The sequence below is a fragment of the Polypterus senegalus genome, chromosome 1 (assembly GCF_016835505.1).
Source record: "Polypterus senegalus isolate Bchr_013 chromosome 1, ASM1683550v1, whole genome shotgun sequence".
Lineage (NCBI taxonomy): Eukaryota > Metazoa > Chordata > Cladistia > Polypteriformes > Polypteridae > Polypterus > Polypterus senegalus.
This window is the reverse complement of record NC_053154.1, coordinates 157,931,696-157,953,670: the sequence shown is the minus strand read 5'-3', so window position 1 is coordinate 157,953,670 and position 21,975 is coordinate 157,931,696. Positions and strand designations below refer to the sequence as shown.

The following is a 21,975-nucleotide window of genomic DNA, read 5'->3' as shown; positions in this document are numbered from 1 at the left end:
AACATTATTAGAGCCCTCTAGACATTAAATAACACCCTTTAGTCAAACGTTTAAACTGTGCTCCATGACAAGACAGAGATGACAGTTCTTTCTCACAATTAAAAAAATGCAAACATATCTTCCTCTTCAAAAGGAGTGCGCGCGTCAGGAGCAGAGAATGTCAGAGAGAGAGAGCGTGAGAAAAGTAAACAAGCAAAAATCAATAGGGCTTTTAAGTATGGGAAGCACCGCGATAAAGCAGCCGCAATGAAGGGATCAATGCGAAGGTAGTCTTTCAGCATTTTTTACAGGAGTGTCCATATCTTCTAAGCAAACAGCCTCTGTGCAACCAGCCCCTCTGCTCACACCCCCTCCGTCGGGAGCAGAGAATGTCAGAGAAAGTGAAAGGCAGAGAAAAGCGAACAAAAAATCAATACGGGCTGTTAGAGCTTTGAAGTGTGCGAAGCACTGCGCTTGAGGAGTTTTATTTAATACATAATACGTGCTCTGATTGGTTAGCTTCTCAGCCATCCACCAATAGCGTCCCTTGTATGAAATCAACTGGACAAACAAACTGAGGAAGCATGTACCATAAATTGAAAGACCCATTGTCCACAGAAATTCGCGAACCAGCGAAAAATCCGTGATATATATTTAGATCTGCTTACATTTAAAATCTGCGATGGAGTGAAGCCGCGAAAGTCAAGGCGCGTTATAGTGAGGGATCACTTTAAATATTAAATCTAATTAAATCTAGTACTTAGAAGACTGGTTATCTAAGTACAGTAGTATCCATCTTGTACAGAGCCACTGAAAGAACAACAGTAAAAGGTGGAAAATGAATAAGAAGGGGCCTAAATGCTAAGGAGATAGAGATGTGTAACATTGGGTATAGATTGAGCGAAAAATAATAATAATTTTAATCACACTTGAATTCTTAGCAAGCATAATGTATGCAGTACTAAGCATCTACTGTATTTCAGTCATGCAAGGTTGTGTCATTGAAAGTGTCACTGGGAGTTGATATATCACCGATAGCAAAGATCTAGAGCTCAGACAAATGCTGCCTGCCCTTACTCACTATACGATTAATAACAGGTACAAAAATAATTCTTAGATACAGAAAATTATTAAACAGGCTGTCTTAAAGATATGATGTCTGGTGCATTTGTGAGATAGCATGGTACCCATTGTCATAGTGAACTATTTTTACTCGCTATACTCCTCCTGCCTATATGCTTCATTATTTTTGTGTGTGTGTGTCTAGTCATGTGATGGGCTGGTGTTCTGTCAAAGGATTGATCCTGCCTTTCACCTGATGCTTGCTGGGATTGGCTCCAGCTGCCTGGTGACACCACTCTGGATAAACTGATTTGAATGACTGATAGTTGGTTTTATGTAATACCATAAAGCATTACCCAAAGAACTTGATAATAGTATTGTAAAAGAAACATAATGTATTAAGTAGCCACAAAAGACAGGGGAAGTGCAGGCAAAGCTTTCAACTGAGTTTTATTTGAAGATGAGAAAGGAAGAATAAACACAATAAACAAAAAATTCAGGATATAAGTAGTAGTTTGATTTAAACATGGGGTTTAAAAGAGCCTCGCAGATATGGATAATATTTGTTGACAATATGCTAAGTAACCCATATTTTCCAAACTAATCTTACTATTGTTATACAGGAGAAACATCTTATGGTGTATGTTGAACGGAAAGTAGTGGAGGATGCCATACTTTTACAGGATGAGATGTTTGGAAAAATACGAAACCAGTTATGTACCTTCAAAGAAGGTGAGTCTTATGAGTATCCAGGCAAAAACCTACCTAAAGCATTCTGCCCTGCTGAAATTATGTACCTAGAGTACATGGTAACTTAATTCACTATATATTTACAATAATTTACATCCTTAAAGGCAGTCTCAAATCAGTTTTGAAATTTTAATTCCATAGGCCATGAGGAGACATTCCATTTTTAATATCGTTATGGAACTATTCTGATGCTAGCATTTGTATGAATGTATAAAATAAGATCTCAGAATCTTCTTTGGGATTATTCTGAATTCGTACAGTTATTCCTTAAGGTATGCAGTTCATCCCCTCCACTTCCCCCAAAAAAATGTTACTAGGAAGAAGTCATGTTTCACATTGCATATTTCTCTGCTTTTAAAAGGTTATGATGACATCTCTAAATGTATTGACCTGATCATTTGCCTTGGTGGAGATGGAACCCTGTTGTATGCATCCTCTTTATTTCAGGTAATAAATATACTAGTATGCTCATAAGAGGAACTTGCGTATGGTTATTTGATTTAGTTTGTAAATTATCTCTGAAAGCTCATGGAACAATCTGCCAGGTTAGCAGCATGGGAGTTGGAGCAGATAATACAAACACAATCTGAAATATTATTCATCGACTTTTGTCAGCCATAAAACATTTAAATGGGTTCATGTAGATCAACATTTGTCTTCATAATAATGGTTTGTATTCATTTGCCTCAAATGAAGCATATTTTATAAATCTTTGAAAATAATTAGTTCACTTTTGCCTTTTACAATGGAAGTGAAAGTTAACAGAATCCCATTAAGAAAAACTTTGAACTTATCAAATGAGCTTTTAAAGGATGACCGCACTTTCCAATGTCTCAGCTCTCAGCTGACCATATTTGATGGGTGAGCAAGAAGCTGACAAGACTTAGAGCAGTGTTTCCCAAACTCGGTCCTGGGGACCCCCTGTGGCTGCAGGTTTTTGTTCCAACCAGCTTCTGTTTCTAATTGAACTCCTGGGCTAATTAAGTGAACTGATATTTCCCAATTTCTGTGTTTAGGGAGGATTATAGAAATTTGAAAACTAACTTTGCTAAAAAATATATATCTTAAAATGTACCAGTTATATAGGAATAATGTATTTTTTTTTCATTTTAACAAAATCCTTATTTTGATTTTCATTCTACTTTTCTAGGTGTTCTAATTGTTTAATTATTTACTAATTAGTGGGTCTGACTCTAAAGTAGTTGCAGCCTTTGAATATTCACTGTGTTGTTTGCCAGCGTGTCTCATCTGCTCATCTGAAATTGTCATTATTAAGATACAACGAAGGGGGAAAACAGAGAAAGGGCAACATATACTGAAATCAACAAAAGAGAGTTAAGCATTTATAACAAAAGCAGAAATATTTATAAATGTCACATAAATGTGAAAATCACGCTGCTATGCTTTTCTGAATGTCGAATAAAAAGAAAAAAAATACCAGCTAATTAAATGAGCTCAGTGCTATCAGGTGTTGTCACTGATTAAGAATCTGGTTGGAACAAAAACCTGCAGCCACAGGGGGTCCCCAGGACCGAGTTTTGGAAACACTGACTTAGAGAGACACCAAAGCTTAGAGGAGAGACAGAGGAGCCCTAGTTTTAATGTCGTGGTTTTATTCCAGTGGATTATTTATTGACTGATTTTTACTCCCACTGGGGGAAAGCACTTGTTTTTAATTGGATGATTTATTTGTTTAAACAAGACACTGCATTGCACTTTGTTTCGGACGCTTTGCATTGTGCTTTTTATTATCTATATAACACTTTGGGTTTTTGGGTTGCACCAACTTCTGCTGTTATGTGTGCTCATTGCACTGTTCCATCTCGGTGACTATCAATGTCTGAATTTAAGGAGTGAAGCCAGCTGTGGGCGATCTAGGCATCATGCTCAGACTCTGTTTTTTTTGTTTTTTTTTTTAAATATGTATTATCATATAAGGACAACTTAGCTGTTGACTAGCTAAATGTTTGGAAGAATCCACTCTTAACTTGTAATATGTCTTTTTCTCTTTCTTTGGCTTAATAGACTAAACAGCTATTATATTTTCTGTTACCTCCAGGACAGTGTGCCTCCAGTCATGGCTTTCCATCTTGGTTCTCTTGGGTTTTTGACACCATTTACATTTGAGTCTTACAAAACTGAGATAAACAAGGTTTTTGAAGGTAAGAAAGGAGAAGGGAGAGAGGAGAGGAGAGGGAAAGCAAATGTTAATTAAGGTTACATTTTTACAGTCAACTTTGATCTTGCATTTCTCATTAGCACTTAATTGTAATATCACTTTTTACATTAAAAGAAATGACTAACAGAGTAATATTTCAAATGCTATTTTAAAATGATTTAATTACTCTATTGGGAAGCCAAAACAATTAATCTTCTGTGCTCTGTCCTCATTTATTTTGTTCTGTGGGTAACCCCTGGCAATAAGGCTAACAAAAAATAAAAATGCAACAAAATCATATGCCTACCTACTGCTAATTCACTTAAAGTTCAGTCTTTCCCCTATAAAATGCTGTATTCCTTCCAATTATAAGAGTCTTCATTATTTTAAAATATTTCCAAAGAAGGTATTTTTAAATTTAGAGTATAAGCTACTGAACAACTCTACTGATAACTTGAACAACTAAACCCACAGTTTGGGTCTACTGAAGCAACTCCTCATTTTGGAAGTTTCAGAGTAAATTAGATTTCCACACAAGCAATCCTCTTTATTGATATACCCTAACATAACTTGCACTGCCTGCTGACCACATTAGGCAATGCCTTGCTGTTCTGGATGGCAACATGTCAGGACTTGGCTCACCTCTAAATTCCATGTTGTTGTGAATGCAGCATGGCTCAATGTAATACCTCACTATACCTGTGGATGCCAGCATTATGCAGTGTGCCTTGATATACAATCGGATCTGTTTATTGTGTCAGCTTATGACGAGATTTTTTTGTGTGAACACATCTTTTTAGGAATGAACTGATTTGATGTTTGATGCACCTCCGATTAGACTACTGCATGGATTAAGCTTGCACAGTCCCAGTGAGACTGAATGAACTGAGGCCTAAAGAGGAGATGAACCACTGGGCCAGCAACACACCAGGGGCTTCGTGTATAACACCTTGCATAGAATTCACACACTAAAACTAGAAATCTGTGTATGTACAAAAAAATTCAGATGCATAAAACTGTGCATAAGTAAAGTTCTGTACACTTTACCTTGATAAATCCCAATCAATGTGAATTTTAATGTATGTGCATGCGCCTATAGCTCCACCCCAGCTCGTCCCAGAAATTCAGCCAATTGATTATGGAAATCAATATACTGTAAATAACTCCTTACGTTCAGTGCTTTGTTAAAAGACAAATGCCAAAGGCACATGTAAAAAAGAAGAATTTCAGTGAAAATGAAATGGAGGGTCCTGCTCAGTGAAGTGGAGGCAAAGAAAACCATGCCAACACTACTATTTCTCAGAATGAATAAATCATAAGCCAGGCCATCTTGCCACAACATTACGAGATTAACTTTATAGCAATGTTCGTACAGTTATCTGCTCCGATTACATTTGAAAAACCTGCGTATTGCACTTTGGTGTTTGCTTGTTCAAGCACAGTGTAAGGAAATCTTATCTATCTGGATGGCAAGCGGATAGTACCATCTCATAAAGCTGGCATGGCATGACTCGGTGATGACCAAGAAATACCCGATCAGTCAGCAACTTCATGCTGAACAGCTCCTGTGGCTAAAAACTAAAAACTTGAGAGTGGACAAAAGTTGCAAAAGAACAGGTAGAGTGCAATTCCTCAAAGTCTGCCTTTGTGAAGTCGGCCCCAGTTCAGCACTCCTCTCCAACAGGAAAGCTCTTGGAAATCGAAATCGTCTTAGAAGCCAGTCGTCATCATAGGACAAGAAATCAGTATGATCTCTAAATAGGCGCTCTCTTCTAATTCTTTCATTTGGTGACGTCTTCTAACAACGCTAAAACAGTCATGGTAGTTGGAGTAGTTTGGCCAGTCTGTGCACCATTATTGTTACAGATTGATTACAATTAAGTGCCTTAAATTTGTAAATGATACGCAATTAATTTCATTGTGTTTGATAAGGCTCTCATCGTGGATTCAAGTCTGAAAAAGGAAGGGAAACGACAACAGAAACAGTAGCACTGCTTTGACATTGGGTACCGCCTGTTTGCAAAATTGAGGAGAAAAGTGCATATGCATGGTCTGTGGCTGCCGTGAAAATATGCATAGTATTACGGCAAGTTTAGTTTTTACACATCTCGATGCGAGTGTGGAAATAGGCATACGCAACATTCTTATGCGTATGCACCGTTTATACATGAGGCCCCAAGGGTTTACTTGCTCTACTCTGCTGATAAGCATTTGCTTTACCATGTTATATAAAGCCTTCTGTATGCAGTTACTCTGTCAATGCAGTATAAATCAACTGCTGTAAAAATAATCAAAATGTTTGTTGCATTTTATTATTACTACAGTAATCCCTCGTTTATCGTGGGAGATAGATTCCAAGGCCGGCCGCAATAAATGAATTTCCGCGAAGTAGGGACACCATATTTATTTATTTAACGTGTATTTGGATGTATTTAAACCCTCCCTGTACTGTTTACAACCCACCCTTTACTCTATTAATAACAGGGACCTACCTAACATTTCCTGGGGCACCTCTTCCACGGTTTCCGAAGGTGTATCCGTAGTGTAGTAGTAGTAGGAACTGGCTCTTTTTTGCGAGGCTGCAAAAACATCGTGATCAGCAGTTGCTGCCGCTGCTTCTTTTTCCGGTCGAAGAGCAGCTTGTAGGCGGTCATGACGTCGTCAACCTTGTTGCAAAACTGGACCGATCGAATGGCGTTTAGGCTCGGCACCAGCCTTGGAAGAAGGAGCACGTTTGGGAAGTTTTGCAGGGGGTGAAAATTGAAGCGAAGTTCAACACAAAGAAACCAGAAAAAAATCACACACAGTACAGTGTAAAGTAAACCACTCGGCGAGAAAGCTTGAAGCGAAATGGCCGCGACAGAAAGACAGGGGAGATGCTGTGGGATCTGGGCATCAGTCAAAGCACCAATCACGGGCCCAATTAGAAAGCGGGAAGCTGTGATTTGTCGTCTCCTTCCCATGTACCAATCACAGCCCGTGTTACAATGCACTTAGTCACCGAACTTGTTTTGTTGTTCTTAGACTAGGAAATACTACTACTATATTTAAAAACCCGCAAAGTCGTGAATCCGCAAAAAGTGAACCGCGAAGTAGCGAGGGATTACTGTATTGCCTTTACAGATTAAGATAAACATTGAAAAACAATACAGTATAGAAAGTATTGCTAATGTCAAGGAAATGTAAACATAAAGTGGTCATTTGTTCTTGTGTCATATCCACTAGAATAAAATGCTTTTAAAAGATTAGTTCTGTAGTCCTAAATGGAAAGTATAACACATTATGTCCATTTAGTCCAATATTTACTGAACATATATCAGTCACTGTTATAGAAATGTAACAAAGGAAACAACTAACATCAGCTCAAAAAATCTTCTCCATGCTTCACTTTCAAGGTAATGCAGCAATAGTTCTACGTAGCCGTCTGAAAGTGAAGATTACCAAGGATTTGAGCCACTTGCAGGAGAGTGCAAGTACATATCCAATGGAAGAAGATGGACTTTTATCTCAAAGCCATGTGAACAGCGATGTTGGAAAAGTGGACCTAAACTTGCAGGTAAATGCTCTGCATTGATTTTCATGTGTGTAGTTATTTCCTAGTTCCCTCACAAGGTCATATCTAAGATAAAATTTACACTGATTACTTTGCCTTGAATGAAGGCTGTAATATTTACACAAGAGAGTATGGCCAAATGAAGGTAAGAAGTTCACCACTCGTCAAACTACAGTCAAGGAGACAAGGGGTTCATGCTAAAATAATGAAATATCAAACCATCTGAAATGTCTGGGGTAACACATTGCTATTGGAATATTCCTTATAGGACCAAGAAGGCGAGAGCCAGTAGTTAAGTTAAATGATGAACAGTTAGTGGGTCTGTCGTTTATTTCTGATAAAACATTAGCGAGACGGTGGACTTGCCTCATAGTTCCATCAGTCAGGGTTCGAATAACATTTTTTGTTTTCCTGTGTGGAGTCCGCATGTATTCTCTACGGGGTTGTATGTGTTCTGCTGAACATCTCCAAACTCATACTGGTTAGATTTCAATTTTTAGTCTTTTATTAGGAGGGAGGGATGTTGCTGGAATGGCATGTATGTGAATAGGTAGTTTTAAATGCTGCCTTGCGCCTGGGATGATCTCCAACCTTCAGACATGTATGAAAGGGGATAGATGAATCAATGACATCCTGTTTATTGCCTGTGTAGAATTTTCATGTTCTCCCTGTATTTTAGTGTTTTTTTTCCCTAGACTAATTTCCTTTGACATCCCAAAGATGTGGTAGGTCAGTTGGTGATTCGTAAAGAAACAATAAGTTGGTATCTCCAACCAGTTATGTTTTTATTGTCTGTCTTTCACGTAGTGCTACTCAAAATCATTATAGCTGCTTGTGACCTTGAATTTGATTTAAAGCAAGCTTAGAAAATGGATGAATCGTATGACAAAGGCTTGACTATTCAAATACCAGTATGGGGCTTTATCTCTCACTTTTACTAATCAAGGATCTTATATTAACATCAAGGGGTGGAGGGTTGTGGCATAAATAGAAATAAAGCTTTTATTTGCTTCTGACATTTTTTCAGGTGCTGAATGAGGTGGTTGTTGACAGAGGGCCATCACCATTTCTCTCCAATGTAGATTTGTATCTGGATGATCGTCTGATCACAACAGTCCAGGGTGATGGTCAGTAAGAGCTGATGATAATAATATTTAAGCCATTGAATTTTAAGCACTATTCTTGCTGGAAATGTGTACGTTTGTTAGATTGGTATATTTATGTTTGATCTGTGAATGTATTGCCTAGTGGTTCATTACCTGTGGATGATCTCTTTTTAGCATTCTGAAGATTTAAAAGTGGTTTTTAAATGTAGACAAGTATTGAAGTTCTGTAAACAACTGGTTTGATTAATATTTTTTAAATATGCAGGGGTTATTATACATTTTACAGAAAAACGTGAATGAAAGTTGTGTGATGTCTGCGTAATCAATACAGTAGACTTTTATACGGGTGACGCCTGTATCATTAATAGATGGCAGTTTAAACTTAATTTCTCTTTTCGTCTTTAACGTGCAGGGGTGATTGTGTCAACTCCAACTGGAAGCACAGCATACGCTGCTGCCGCAGGAGCCTCTATGATCCACCCTAACGTACCTGCCATCATGGTCACTCCAATCTGTCCACACTCACTCTCATTCCGACCTATTGTGGTGCCAGCAGGAGTGGAGCTAAAGGTAATGTCTAAAATCTGTTGTAAAATAAATAACATTTTGACAAATGCAAATTACATAGATATCGAAGTTTCAAATCGAATCAGGAACAAGTAAGCAGATAACAGGCATATTAAAGCTTGGAAGTGAAAAAAGGCACTTGAGCCATTTGTTGCTAGAGCAAGAATCTGAATATGACCTTAAACTACAGAGGAAAACTACTTATGCATTTGTATGTAGCAAATATTTACAGTGGGTACGGAAAGTATTCAGACCCCCTTCAATTTTTCATTCTTTGTTATATTGCAGCCATTTGCTAAAATCATTTAAATTCATTTTTTTCCTCATTAATGTACACACAGCACCCCATATTGACAGACAAAAAAAAGAGTTTTTGAAATTGTTGCAGATTTATTAAAAAAGAAAAACTGAAATATCACATGGTCCTCAGTATTTAGTAGAAGCACCCTTTTGAGCTAATACAGCCATGAGTCTTCTTGGGAAAGATGCACCAAGTTTTTCACACCTGGATTTGGGGATCCTCTGCTATTCCTCCTTGCAGATCCTCTCCAGTTCTGGCAGGTTGGATGGTAAACGTTGGTGGACAGCCATTTTTAGGTCTCTCCAGAGATGCTCAATTGGGTTTAAGTCAGGGCTCTGGCTGGGCCATTCAAGAACAGTCACAGAGTTGTTGTGAAGCCACTCCATTATTTTAGCTGTGTGCTTAGGGTCATTGTCTTGTTGGAAGGTAAACCTTCGGCCCAGTCTGAGGTCCTTAGCACTCTGGAGAAGGTTTTTGTCCAGGATATCCCTGTACTTGGCCGCATTCATCTTTCCCTCGATTGCAACCAGTCGTCCTGTTCCTGCAGCTGAAAAACACCCCCACAGCATGATGCTGCCACCGCCATGCTTCACTGTGGAGACTGTATTGGACAAGTGATGAGCAGTGCCTGGTTGTCTCCACACACTGAGGAGAGGCAAGACACATGACAGCCCGCATGGAGTTTGCTAAAAGACACCTGAAGGACTCTGAGATGGTGAGAAATAAGATTCTCTGGTCTGATGAGACCAAGATAGAACTTTTTGGCCTTAATTCTAAGCGGTATGTGTGGAGACAACCAGGCACTGCTCATCACTTGTCCAATACAGTCCCCACAGTGAAGCATGGCGGTGGCAGCATCATGCTGTGGGGGTGTTTTTCAGCTGCAGGAACAGGACGACTGGTTGCAATCGAGGGAAAGATGAATGCGGCCAAATACAGGGATATCCTGGACAAAAACCTTCTCCAGAGTGCTAAGGACCTCAGACTGGGCCGAAGGTTTACCTTCCAACAAGACAATGACCCTAAGCACACAGCTAAAATAACGAAGGAGTGGCTTCACAACAACTCTGTGACTGTTCTTGAATGTCCCAGCCAGAGCCATGACTTAAACCCAATTGAGCATCTCTAGAGAGACCTACAAATGGCTGTCCACCAAAGTTTACCATCCAACCTGACAGAACTGGAGAGGATCTGCAAGGAGGAATGGCAGAGGATCCCCAAATCCAGGTGTGAAAAACTTGTTGCATCTTTCCCAAGAAGACTCATGGCTGTATTAGCTCAAAAGGGTGCTTCTACTAAATACTGAGCAAAGGGTCTGAATACTTAGGACCATGTGATATTTCAGTTTTTCTTTTTTAATAAATCTACAATTTCAAAAATTTTTTTTTGTCTGTCAATATGGGGTGCTGTGTGTACATTAATGAGGAAAAAAATTAATTTAAATAATTTTAGCAAATGGCTGCAATATAACAAAGAGTGAAAAATTGAAGGGGGTCTGAATACTTTCCGTACCCACTGTAGAAGATCTTAACAGGAGCTTTTGGTCCTTTTAAAGGGCACCACCTATTGAAGCTCTAAGAACATCACATCTTGGGGAAAGATGGACATACTTGGAGGGGCCTGACTTGGAGGAACAGACCGGTTGTTCGGAATGTGTATGGGATTTCTGTGGTAGTCTTGAAATAAAATATTCAAAAGCAACACCACAATCTGGTGGAGAAAAAGTCAGCAAACTTGTTTGTGGTTGTATCACCTAATTTGAGGTTATATGCTTTGGGTGTTTAGAGAGACGCTCACCACTAACAGGTCATGAGCTACAGCCATGTGAAAAAGTAAATACACCCCATGGAAGCTGTTGGCTTTTTCAATATATTTAACCAGGTAAACAGTGCCTACAGATAAGAGTGATATACTTGAATAAAAAACAGGGAACATTTTGCCTTTTTAATCATTTATTTAGCAAAATTATCAATAGATGTAATGGTCTACTAGGAAAAGGTAAATACACCCATGGGCTCAGAAGCTGGTATTACCCCCTTTAGCAGAAATGACATCTTGTACGCATTTTGCATAACTGCCCACCAGCCCATGACATCATGTTTATGGGTTTTCTTGCATGTACTACCAGTTTCAAATTCTCCCCACAACATGTAAACGTGATATAAATCAAGGCTTTGACTAAACCAGTCTACAACCCAAAATTTCTTCTTTTTGAGCCATTCTTTGGTGGATTTGCTAGACTGCTTCAGATCTTTATCATGTTGAAAGTTTCCATTTAAACTTCAACCTTTGGACGGGTGGCCTCACATTCTTCTCAAGCACACTTTGGTATGATGCAGAATTCATTGTTGATTTGATGACTGAAGTTGGCCAGGTCCAGAGGCAGCAATGCAACCTTGAATCATAACATTTCTACCACCATGCTTTACAGCTGCCAAAAGGTTTTACTCTGAAATGTAGAAATGCATCAAATTATCTGTTAGGGTGGCCAAACAACTTTGATTCATCTGGCCAAAGCATATTTTTCCACAAGGCTTTGCCTGTGCGTTCAATGGCAATCTGTTGGACAGCAAAGGCATTTTCCTGGAACACCCCACACACAGTTCAAGTTTTTTGCAGTCTCCTTCTTATTGTAGATGTATGCACTGTGGCACCAATGATTGATTTCAGATAATTTGGTGATCTTTAATATCCCTTGGCAGAGTTTAAAGCATCCACATCCTTCTCTTCTTTGATGGATTTCAATAAAATGTAGGGGTTTACTTGTTTTTTCAATGTGATAAATCTGCATTTCTGTTAAATTAAGATTATGAGAATGAACATACCATGTCAATTGCATATGTGTCATTTGTTCAAGTATATCACCTTAATGATCTAATTTTACCTGTTCAAACATATTCAAAATGTCAAAGCATTTTCATTTTGTTATGTGAGAAATTACATGATCAGGTCTCCTGGCAACCAAAAAGATTTGCAACTCCGAACAGTGTAGTGATCATAACTGCTACACTTCACTAAGTTTATAGTGATAAATCCTATGGATTGCATGTCAACCCCATACTGTCTTCAGCCCCCTTTCCATGGCGCTGAAAATGCTATCCACTAATAAAAGTGTATTTTATAGAAATGACTCAGAGAAAAAGTGCTGTGAAAAAATTTAAGTAATGAATTGTAATCAATCTCACAAACCCCCAGGCATAAGCCGATTCTGAAACTGCCCACACCCTCTCCCAATATATATACAGTAAACAAATACCATAAAATCATGTACCCAAAAATATCCCACAACATCCACTCAATTTTAGTCTCTTTATAAGATAATCATATCCCCCACTATTTCAATTCTTCAGAGGTGCCTATCCCAGAATAAAAGATTTACTGCTCACTCTGATACCGATCCCATCCACAGTCTAGTCCACTTCCCTCGGTGTATCAGGATTCTTCGAGGTGGCCACCCCCAAACTGTATCGGACTTATGGAGTTCCACAAGTAACACTCCTTTCCCTGGCCTTAAGTCACGTCTTTCCCCTCCACCATAAAGTTTGGGCTGTTTTTACTCTCTCTTCCTGCCTTTTCGCGCTTCTTCTCAATAGTGTGTCTGTTTCCATAGCACTCCCGGAAATCGCAACAACAGCCCATACCACACAAAGGTCATCCCTATTTACATAATCCAAGCGGTCCATCTTATGCTATAGTTGTGCTCAGATGGAGACAGGATTCACATAGAAAGACAAAAGACGTATCGGAATCATACATTTATGTGGCAGTGCTACAACAGGTCAGAGATATGGAGTGCATGGAGCCTAGAGTGGTGTCTGAAACTTGGTCTGTTTGTGTGTTTTAGGACCCAATGGTGCACTCCTTGAAAAAGTAGCATGAGGCTCCAACTGGCAAGTCCAAGACTACCCAGAATCATTTGTTCTGAAAGTCAAGATTATCAGTTTTACAAGATGGTCAACCAATATAAATTAGGTTGTGGTGAAAAAGCTGATGTTCAGAGCACTTTAAAAGAAGGCACACAGCATTGAATCAACATACAAATACATTGTAAGGGTTAAAAGTGAGCACCCAGTGTGACACCAGAATTAGTTTGTCTTCTAAAAAACTGTTTTCAAATCAGTTTATATTGCTTAACATTTCGCACATCAGAGATTTTGTTCGGATGATAAGCTCCAAATTTCTGCATGACTACAGGTGATGCTGTCTCCTGATGCTCGGAACACAGCCTGGGTGTCTTTTGACGGCAGAAAGAGACAAGAAATCCATCAAGGTGACTGGTAAGCTGCTCTGGGCCAATTTGTTCAAAGGTTGGGAGCCTTGTTAATGTATTATACATTTATTGTGACCAAAAAACTGGTGTTGGAAATCATTGCTAACTCAGAAACGTCTAAGTACTTCGCAAAGAGAAAAACGTAATGCCTGTCAAAAGCTGCTAAGTACTTTTACAAGTATAGAAACAAAGGGCTGTGCACTCTCTTAGGAGAATCAAATGAATCCAAGGGAGACACTCTTTTAAAAAATTAAACTATGCCTACATTACAAAGGAGGATTTGCTCCGTTCTAGCCTACTCTTAATGGCTGGTATTTTAAACGTAATAACATATTTTTTATTTTATGACTTCTCTTGTACCACAGCAGTGGTAAATACCTACTTGTTCAACATCCCAAAAATACACTGAATTAAAGTAAGGTTAAATATATTTAAGATGTCCAATGAAACAATCAGCACAGACATTTGTTTTCCCTGATCTACCACTACAACTTCACCTCCTACATTCTTCTCCAGTGCAAAAAGTCACATTGGTAAATTTTTACAACTGTATTCTCTTATCTTCCATGATGCAAAAAGACTTAAGTATTGTTCCGGTTTATTTCAGCATTAAGATCACAACATCCTGCTACTCTGTGCCTTCCATCTGCTGCCATGACCTGGTGTACGACTGGTTTGAAAGTCTGGCAGAGTGTCTGCACTGGAATGTTCGCAAGAAGCAGACCAGAATGTCTGAGGAGATTGACTGAGCCATTTACCAACTGCAGCACCGACTCACAGAAAATCTGAACAACTCCTCCTGGCGACTCTGCGCTAAATACATATAGTACTGTACATACACTACTGGCCTGTTGCACAGGATTATGGGGAACTAGTTTTTGATACTTTTGGACAATTAAAGTAAAACATTTTGCTGTCTTGTGCAATGCTGTATTGTTTTAAGAAAACAGGATTATCTGCTAATCCATTTTTGAAAACTGCTGTTTCTAAACACTGGGACATGGGGGGCAAGAAGCTATTTTACCAGGAACCAACATCGATAGCACACCACCCGTGTTCACTCGCCCCAGGAGTCAAACAGTTTATTGAGGAAACAAACCAAAAACATCTGAGGTTCAGTTACCAGCATGAAATGCATTAAATAAAACGTGTTGCTTCAACTTGTTGACTAGTTCTTCCATCACTTTGGAACTTGCTTGTAACTCACGTGCATAAGGTTTCTTGAAATCTGGAATGTACTTGGATATACCGCTGAGGATGACATATCCCATGGTGAACTGTACTTGCATTACAATGACATTATAGATGAACTTGTCAGAATGATCAGCTCCAACATCTTTTCTGTAGGTTCAAAATGTTGCTAGTTTGAGGAAGATATTTACTTGATTAACCAGATCAACAACTTTATTATTTCAGATGCATAAGAAGGTCTCTCACTAGCAGAATACTTTTATATTACACAAAAAAGTTTCCCATTTAAACAATTTATTTAGTACAGTTTATAGAGAAGCAGAGACCAGCATTCCTAAAAACAAGAAAAAATTCCTATGTGTCCTGTAACTCTATAATGGCTGCATGCTTGTCAATTTGTAAATCACAATCTGGAATGTTAGATAGTGAGATACAGGTGCATCTCAAATTAAAATATCAAAGTTATTTCAGTTAATTCAATTCAAAAAGTGAAACTCATACTATATAGATTCATTACACACAAAGTGATATTTCAAGCTTTTTAGTTTTCATTGTGCTGACTATGGCTTTATAGCTAATGAAAAACCAAAATTCAGTATCTCAGAAAATTTGAATATGGTGAAAAAGTTCAAAATTGTTGAACTCAAATCAGCTATTTAACTCAAAACACCTGCAAAGGTGCCCTGAGCCTTTAAATGGGGTCTCAGTCTGGTTCAGTAGGCCACACAATTGTACGGAAGACTACTGACTTGACAAGTGTCCAGAACAAAGTCATCAACACCTTACACAAGGAGGGAAAGCCAGAAAAGGTCATTGCTAAAGAAGCTGGCTGTTCACAGAGTGCTGTATCCAAACATATTAATGTAGAGTTGAGTGGAAGGACATAATGTGGCAGAAAAAGGTGCACAAGCAACAGGGATAACTGTAGCCTTGAGAGGATTGTGAAGCACAGGAAGAGATTCACAAGGAGTGGACTGTGACTGGAGTCAGTGCTTCAAGAGCCACCACACACAGACGTATCAGGGACACGGGCTCCAACTGTCGCATTCCTTGTGTCAAGCCACTCCTGAACCAGACACAATGTCAGAAGTGTCTTACCTGGGCAAAGGAGAAAACGGACTGGACTGTTTGCTCAGTGGTTCAAACTCCTCTTTTTCAGATGAAAGTAAATTTTGCATTTCATTTGGAAATCAAGGTCCCATAATCTGGAGGAAGAGTGTAGAAGCACAGAATGCAAGTTGCCTAAGGTCCAGTGTGAAGTTTCCACAGTCAGTGATGATTTGGGGAGCCATGTCATCTGCTGGTGTTGGTCCACTGTGTTTTATCAAGTCCAAAGTCAACATAGCCGTCTACCAGGAAATTTGAGGACTTCATGCTTCCCTCTACTGACAAGCTTTATGGAGATGCTGATTAAATTTTCCAGCAGCACCTGCCCACACTGCCAAAAGTACCAATACCTGGTTTAATGACTATGGTATCACTGTGCTTGATTGGCCAGCAAACTCACCTGACCTGTTGTCAAGAGGAATATGAGAGACACCAGACCCAACAATGCAGATGAGCTGAAGGCCGCTATCAAAGCATCCTGGGCTTCCATAACACCTCAGCAGTGCCACAGGCTGATCGCCTCCATGCCATGCTGCATTGAAGCAGTAATTCATTCAAAAGGAGCCCAACCGAGTAGTGAGTGTTTACATGGACATACTTTTCAGTAGGCCAACAATTCTGTATTAAATTTTTTTTTATTGGTCTTCTGTAATATTTGAATTGAGTTTTCAATATGTGTAAGCCATAATCAACAAAATGAAAAGAAAAACACTTAATATCAGTGTGTAATGAATCTATATAATACGAGTTGAATTTTTTGAATTGAATTACTGAAATAAATTAACTTTTCAACAATATTTTAATGTATTGAGGTTCACCTGTATTTGTTCTTGGAAAACAAGACACAATTTCCATGTGTCCTGTTATACTAAGTGGGACTGTTCTATAACAATACCACTTTATCCTTAAACGGCATACATGTGGCAGAAAACTGGCATATCACGTTTAAACAAAACAAAAAACACCCTGCACACATTTTATTTTGAAGTCAAAAACGGCTGCAAGTGGAAATGCCTCTAATTTTAAAAAGGTAAAAACGAGAAAACAGTGCATGATTGTATTAGTTAATACTATGAACAACACCTTGTTTTTCCTTGTGTCAACTGCCATACTTTGATTTCCTGAAGCTGGCTAACTCAGTTCAGGGTCATTGCCAAGGCCAGGAAATTTGGAGCCCTCAGCATAGCACCAGCCTGTTGAATGGCACTTCATAAATCAAAACACACATCAAAAGTAAAACAAATAAATAAAAACACACCACTAGAGCCTCCACTGCTTTCATTTTATTGCAATTAAAATGATGGACATACATTAAAGACAGACATACATTTATTTTAAATTATGTTCCAGTAACTACAAAGAGTATTCTTATATTAATTCCAACATGAACAACTAAGTGGTTAAGGAGTAAAAATGCAATATCTTTTTTTTTTCCTTTTCCTGAAAGTTATGGAAAAGCAGCAGAAAACTACAATATACAAGTGATACTGATACTGTGCAACACTCAAATACAATTTGAGATATTTTGAAATAATAGATCCTCCTTTATCTACAATAAAGCTACTGGCACACCAGCAAACCTTTCCTTCAGAAAAGAAATTGATTGAAAAATGTAAAATAAAGACAATTGGTTCGCTTATGAGGAAAAAGAACCAGTATTAGATAGAAAAAGCTATGCTACTTCCTCTGCTATCCTACCGTATGGTCCTCATCCAAGTTATATTTTCAAAAGCAGGAATAAAGCCACTAGGAAGAGCTAAATTGCAATGACTGGACCTGCTAAATGTCAATTCTTTTCTGTTACCAATGTGTAGAAAGTGCATGTCTTGATTTTAATCTGGATTTTAAATATGAAAAACACCGTACCCAACTGACTTACTTTATTTGGGCAGTCGATCAGTTTAGGTTACTACTGACCAAAAGTTTATAAAAAGGCGCTGGTAACTCATTCAAGCAATTCATCCTGAACACAGTCAGAAATGTTTACCATAAAGGTAATGGAATAATAGTTCACTAGAATATATGAATCAATAAAAGTGCTTTTGGAAAAGTACTGGTAAGGCTTTTGGGAGCAGGATCTAGAAATTCATTGGTACCCCAGGTTTTTATATATATATATATATATATATAATTAGATTGTATTAAATTCTCTTCAATGAATTTTCTTGTTGGGCTTTTATGTGCGAGAGCCCCCCACACTTACAGTGGAAATGTTAGCTCAAACTGTTCACACCTTCCACAGCCACACGTCTACCACCCTAGATGTTTTGTGTCGTCAGTGTTGAATGGGAAGGCCAACATTCTTGTGCGATTCTCAAATACCAAAGAAAAGTACTACATTTACTCTAATTTGATAAAGGGTGATATTTATACTATTAATTGCTGATAACATTACTTTCAGAAAGTCAACTGCAACATCATCTTCCTCCCACATGCCTTATGTATTTAAAGAATGAAAAGAAAATACTGAGAGCACGGTAGCTAATAAAGATGACTGTTGAACACAGAGTTTTACAGACAAGGAGTACGGATATGCTACTGTGGCTCTGGTCGCGTCAAACAAGTGTGGTCTGCTCCAAGCACTCTGTTTGCATCCCACAGCCTTTCTAAACTGCATGCATACAAAAATTGAGCATCTAAATAAAAGCTTGAACACAATACATTTTAGGCATTTTGGCACCATGTAAATAAACCTGAAGGAAAACTTTGCATGTATTTCTTGCATCAAGGGACCAACCTCGGATTGTATCCACATTTCGTCTTAGTTATCTAACTGGCACCTAAACGTTCTTTACATTCCAAGTATCTGCTTCTAAAATTAAAAGGATTTTATACTTTTTTTTCCCCCCTCTTATTCAAAGAAATGAAATCTGTGAGATACAGTACAAAAAAAAAAAAAATCAACAGCCCCTCCATTGGTGTATAGAAGGGCCTGCTCCAGTTCCAAGTGTTACAAAGAGCTGCTCATTTATTGGCGTGAAATTAAAAATTAAAGACAGTAATAAAAATGTTCTCACCATATGGATAAGATAAAGCATGCAGGCATAGAAAGTGGCTTTATCCACCTGTGCACGACCTGGTCACGTACATAATGACAATGAGAGAGCGTTCTTCAACTGTGCCGTGTGTTTAAGCTTTTATTTATTCACATTCCAACATGACTAAAACTGTAGGAAACACTGACTTGATAAGAACACTGAAACCCTGAATGTTCTGGCAGTGGGAGGAATTGATCACAGTAAGGCTTATTTTTCTTTTTCTCACATAAAAGATGAGCTTGCTGGGTGTAAAATGTTTTGGTAGTCCAAAAAAAAAAAAAAAAAGATTCTTCACGTTTAGTAGAAGTCCTTTACTGACAGCAAAAGTTTGCATTTATGATTTTTTTTGCAAAATCTTTGTCTCACTGTTGTCATCCTCCTCCTCGTCCTCCTCTTCATACTCTCCTTCCTCTTCACACTCTCCCTCATCCGTGTGTTGGTCTAGCTCCTCTCTGGTGATCATTTCAAAGTCGTTACCATTGCTGTGTTGTGATCCGTCCTCCTCCCTTTGGTCGCTGTCTGTGTCTGAATGCCTCTCTACCGCTTTAACTTCTTCTACTGAACTGCCAGGTACCTTGCTCTCGTCCTCTTCTTCCTCTCCTTCTTCCTTCTTCTCAGTGTCGGACTTGTCTTCACTGTCTGATTTGTGCTTAGGTCCTGTCTCTGATTTGTCAGTGGCAGCTTTCTTAGAGTCTGAACGTGGTCCTTTGTACTCATGAGTATAAAGAGGTCTGAAGGAATCAATAAATCCTACATCAGCTGTCAGGTTAGGCAGGAACCAGAAGTGGTGTCGGCCACCTGTCACCACCCAGATAATCAGGAAAAGAATGCATCGAGCTGCAAACAGAAAACAGGTCTGTCAACAACAGCTGACTTGGTTTACAAAAAACAAAAAAGGACATTCAGCCGGGAGTCCCTAAAAATGAGAGAACACGGTCTTTAGGTTTCAATTACTTTTAGAGAGCTTTTAAAACCTCTTCAGCTCTTGGAAGTTTCCCCATTTTATTGTTTTGCACCCTCCTCCTCCTCCATAACCAATCATCTATTGGTTAGGGGAAAGGGAAAGCTTTAACGGCATCAAAAATTTCAATCTCCGTAATTTGAACAGATCTCGATGTTTTAGAGTCCCTGGATAACGAAAACATTGCTATCTCGATGATGGGTGTGTGTTTCACAGTTTCTTGAGGATGGTCTAGAGCTAAAAAAGGTGGAGGGAATTAGTTTCTGAGCCAGATCATGCAAGACAAAAGGGCACCCTTGAGGAAGGAACCCTTAAATGAATTTTTGCTAATATCTCGAGAATTATGGCAAATACCATAATTCTGCAATTAATTATGAATTGTTCTTGTCAATTACTATTATAATGACCTATTTTATGATCAGAAAGATCAGCATCAGAGTGGTAAAAAATAATTTAAATGTTATAGAATAGTTCGGGTAACTTGGTTCCAAGGGCACAAAGCCTTCTGATGCTCAAATCCAAATATTTGTTATAAAACATTAATTCACATTGGATTTCATTTGGTTTTTTTGACACTGATCTGTTTTGATGGGTGAATGGGAGGATGGGTGGATGGATTATTATCATTGTGCCTATAGCAGAGAGAAATAGATAAACGGATATTAAGGACAGCAATTAATACATTTATAAATGTATTTGTATTTATTGATTTGAGTGAGTGATTGATTGGCTGTGTTATTTGTCATGACAGTGTGTATCTTTGTTTTTTTTTTTTTTATATTTCTATTGCTGTATGCATCTGAATTTCCCCTTGGAATTAAGTTAATCTAATCTAATAACAATAATTATCAAAACGTTGTATTGTTAGCACAGCTGTCTCACAGTGAAGCAGATTGGGGTTTGCATCCCTGTGTGGTATTGACTTGGTCTCCCTGGGTGCTTCAGCTTCATTCCACAGTCTAAACACATGCAGTTTAGGAGGACTACTAGTATATGTGTGTGCGGATGTGTTCACCCTGCAATGGAGTGGCACCCCTCTCTAGATATTTTTCCTGCCTTACATCCAATGGTATAGCTTCCACCAGCCCTGTGACCCTGCTCTGTATGAGCAGGTTTAGTGGATGGACAAATGGAGGCCTAGAACGTCTATTCAGTTATTGTCACTTGATTGCATGCTACATGCGTGCACGCTGTCACAGAAGCACACAAGGGCTTTACCAATCCAATGGCAGTGAATTAAAGCTTCCATATAAGTGAATGAACTATAAGCAATCACGGGGTGCCTTTTTCACTTATTATTGTCAGTTGTCTACAGAACAGAAACAGCAATTCACATTTGGACATGAACATTCAATAAGGTCAACAATGTTACTTTGCAAAGACTTTCTGCTGTGAATCCATGCTCCTGGGGCTTAAATGTTGCCATGGACAATGACGGACTGGATAGCTGGCAACAGCCAGTCTCCTTTTAAAGTGGATGAAATTGTTTACCTTTGATAATGTGCCAAATACTGCACAAAAATGCACCATGCCACTGTGAAGTATGGTACTGGCAGCAGCATCATGCTCGGGGAATGCTTCTATGCAGCAGGCCCTGGAAGGCTTGTGATAGTGGAGGGTAAAATGAATGCTGCAAAAATCCTTGGGAAGAGATTTGTTTTGCAGAAAGACAAAATCCCCAAGCATAAAGCCAAGACTACACAGGAATGAATTAAAAACAATAATGTTAATGTCCTACAAGTGTCAGAGTTCAGTTGAGAATTTGTGGCTGGACTTGAAAAAGGGGGTTCATTTACAATCCCCATATAACACTAATAAGAACTGTGTACACAGACTCAAGGCTATAATGGCTGCCAAAGGTGCATCTGCTAAATACTGGCTTGAAGGGGGTGAATAGTTAGATGACCAGTTATAGAAAAATAATTGATTTTG

At 38.6% G+C, this 21,975-nt stretch overlaps 2 protein-coding genes across 5 annotated transcripts in view; one reads left to right on the top strand and one right to left on the bottom strand.

The window, feature by feature from the left end:
- The window catches only part of nadkb (NAD kinase b), an 84,147-nt gene extending 69,241 nt beyond the window's left edge, over positions 1–14,906 (top strand). For all 4 annotated transcript variants that reach the window (XM_039761146.1, XM_039761127.1, XM_039761138.1 and 1 more), the window contains 8 exons: positions 1,665–1,773; positions 2,153–2,238; positions 3,851–3,953; positions 7,345–7,505; positions 8,530–8,629; positions 9,021–9,178; positions 13,671–13,753; positions 14,354–14,906. In XM_039761146.1, coding sequence (XP_039617080.1) covers positions 1,665–1,773; positions 2,153–2,238; positions 3,851–3,953; positions 7,345–7,505; positions 8,530–8,629; positions 9,021–9,178; positions 13,671–13,753; positions 14,354–14,495 — 942 coding nt within the window. In that variant the 3' untranslated portion in view covers positions 14,496–14,906. The remainder of the gene's footprint in view (positions 1–1,664; positions 1,774–2,152; positions 2,239–3,850; positions 3,954–7,344; positions 7,506–8,529; positions 8,630–9,020; positions 9,179–13,670; positions 13,754–14,353) is intronic.
- A 2,399-nt stretch (positions 14,907–17,305) lies between these two features.
- The window catches only part of sec62 (SEC62 homolog, preprotein translocation factor), a 28,023-nt gene continuing 23,353 nt past the window's right edge, over positions 17,306–21,975 (bottom strand). The window contains exon 8 of the mRNA XM_039761116.1: positions 17,306–19,919. Within this exon, the coding sequence (XP_039617050.1) occupies positions 19,417–19,919 (503 nt within the window). The 3' untranslated portion in view covers positions 17,306–19,416. The remainder of the gene's footprint in view (positions 19,920–21,975) is intronic.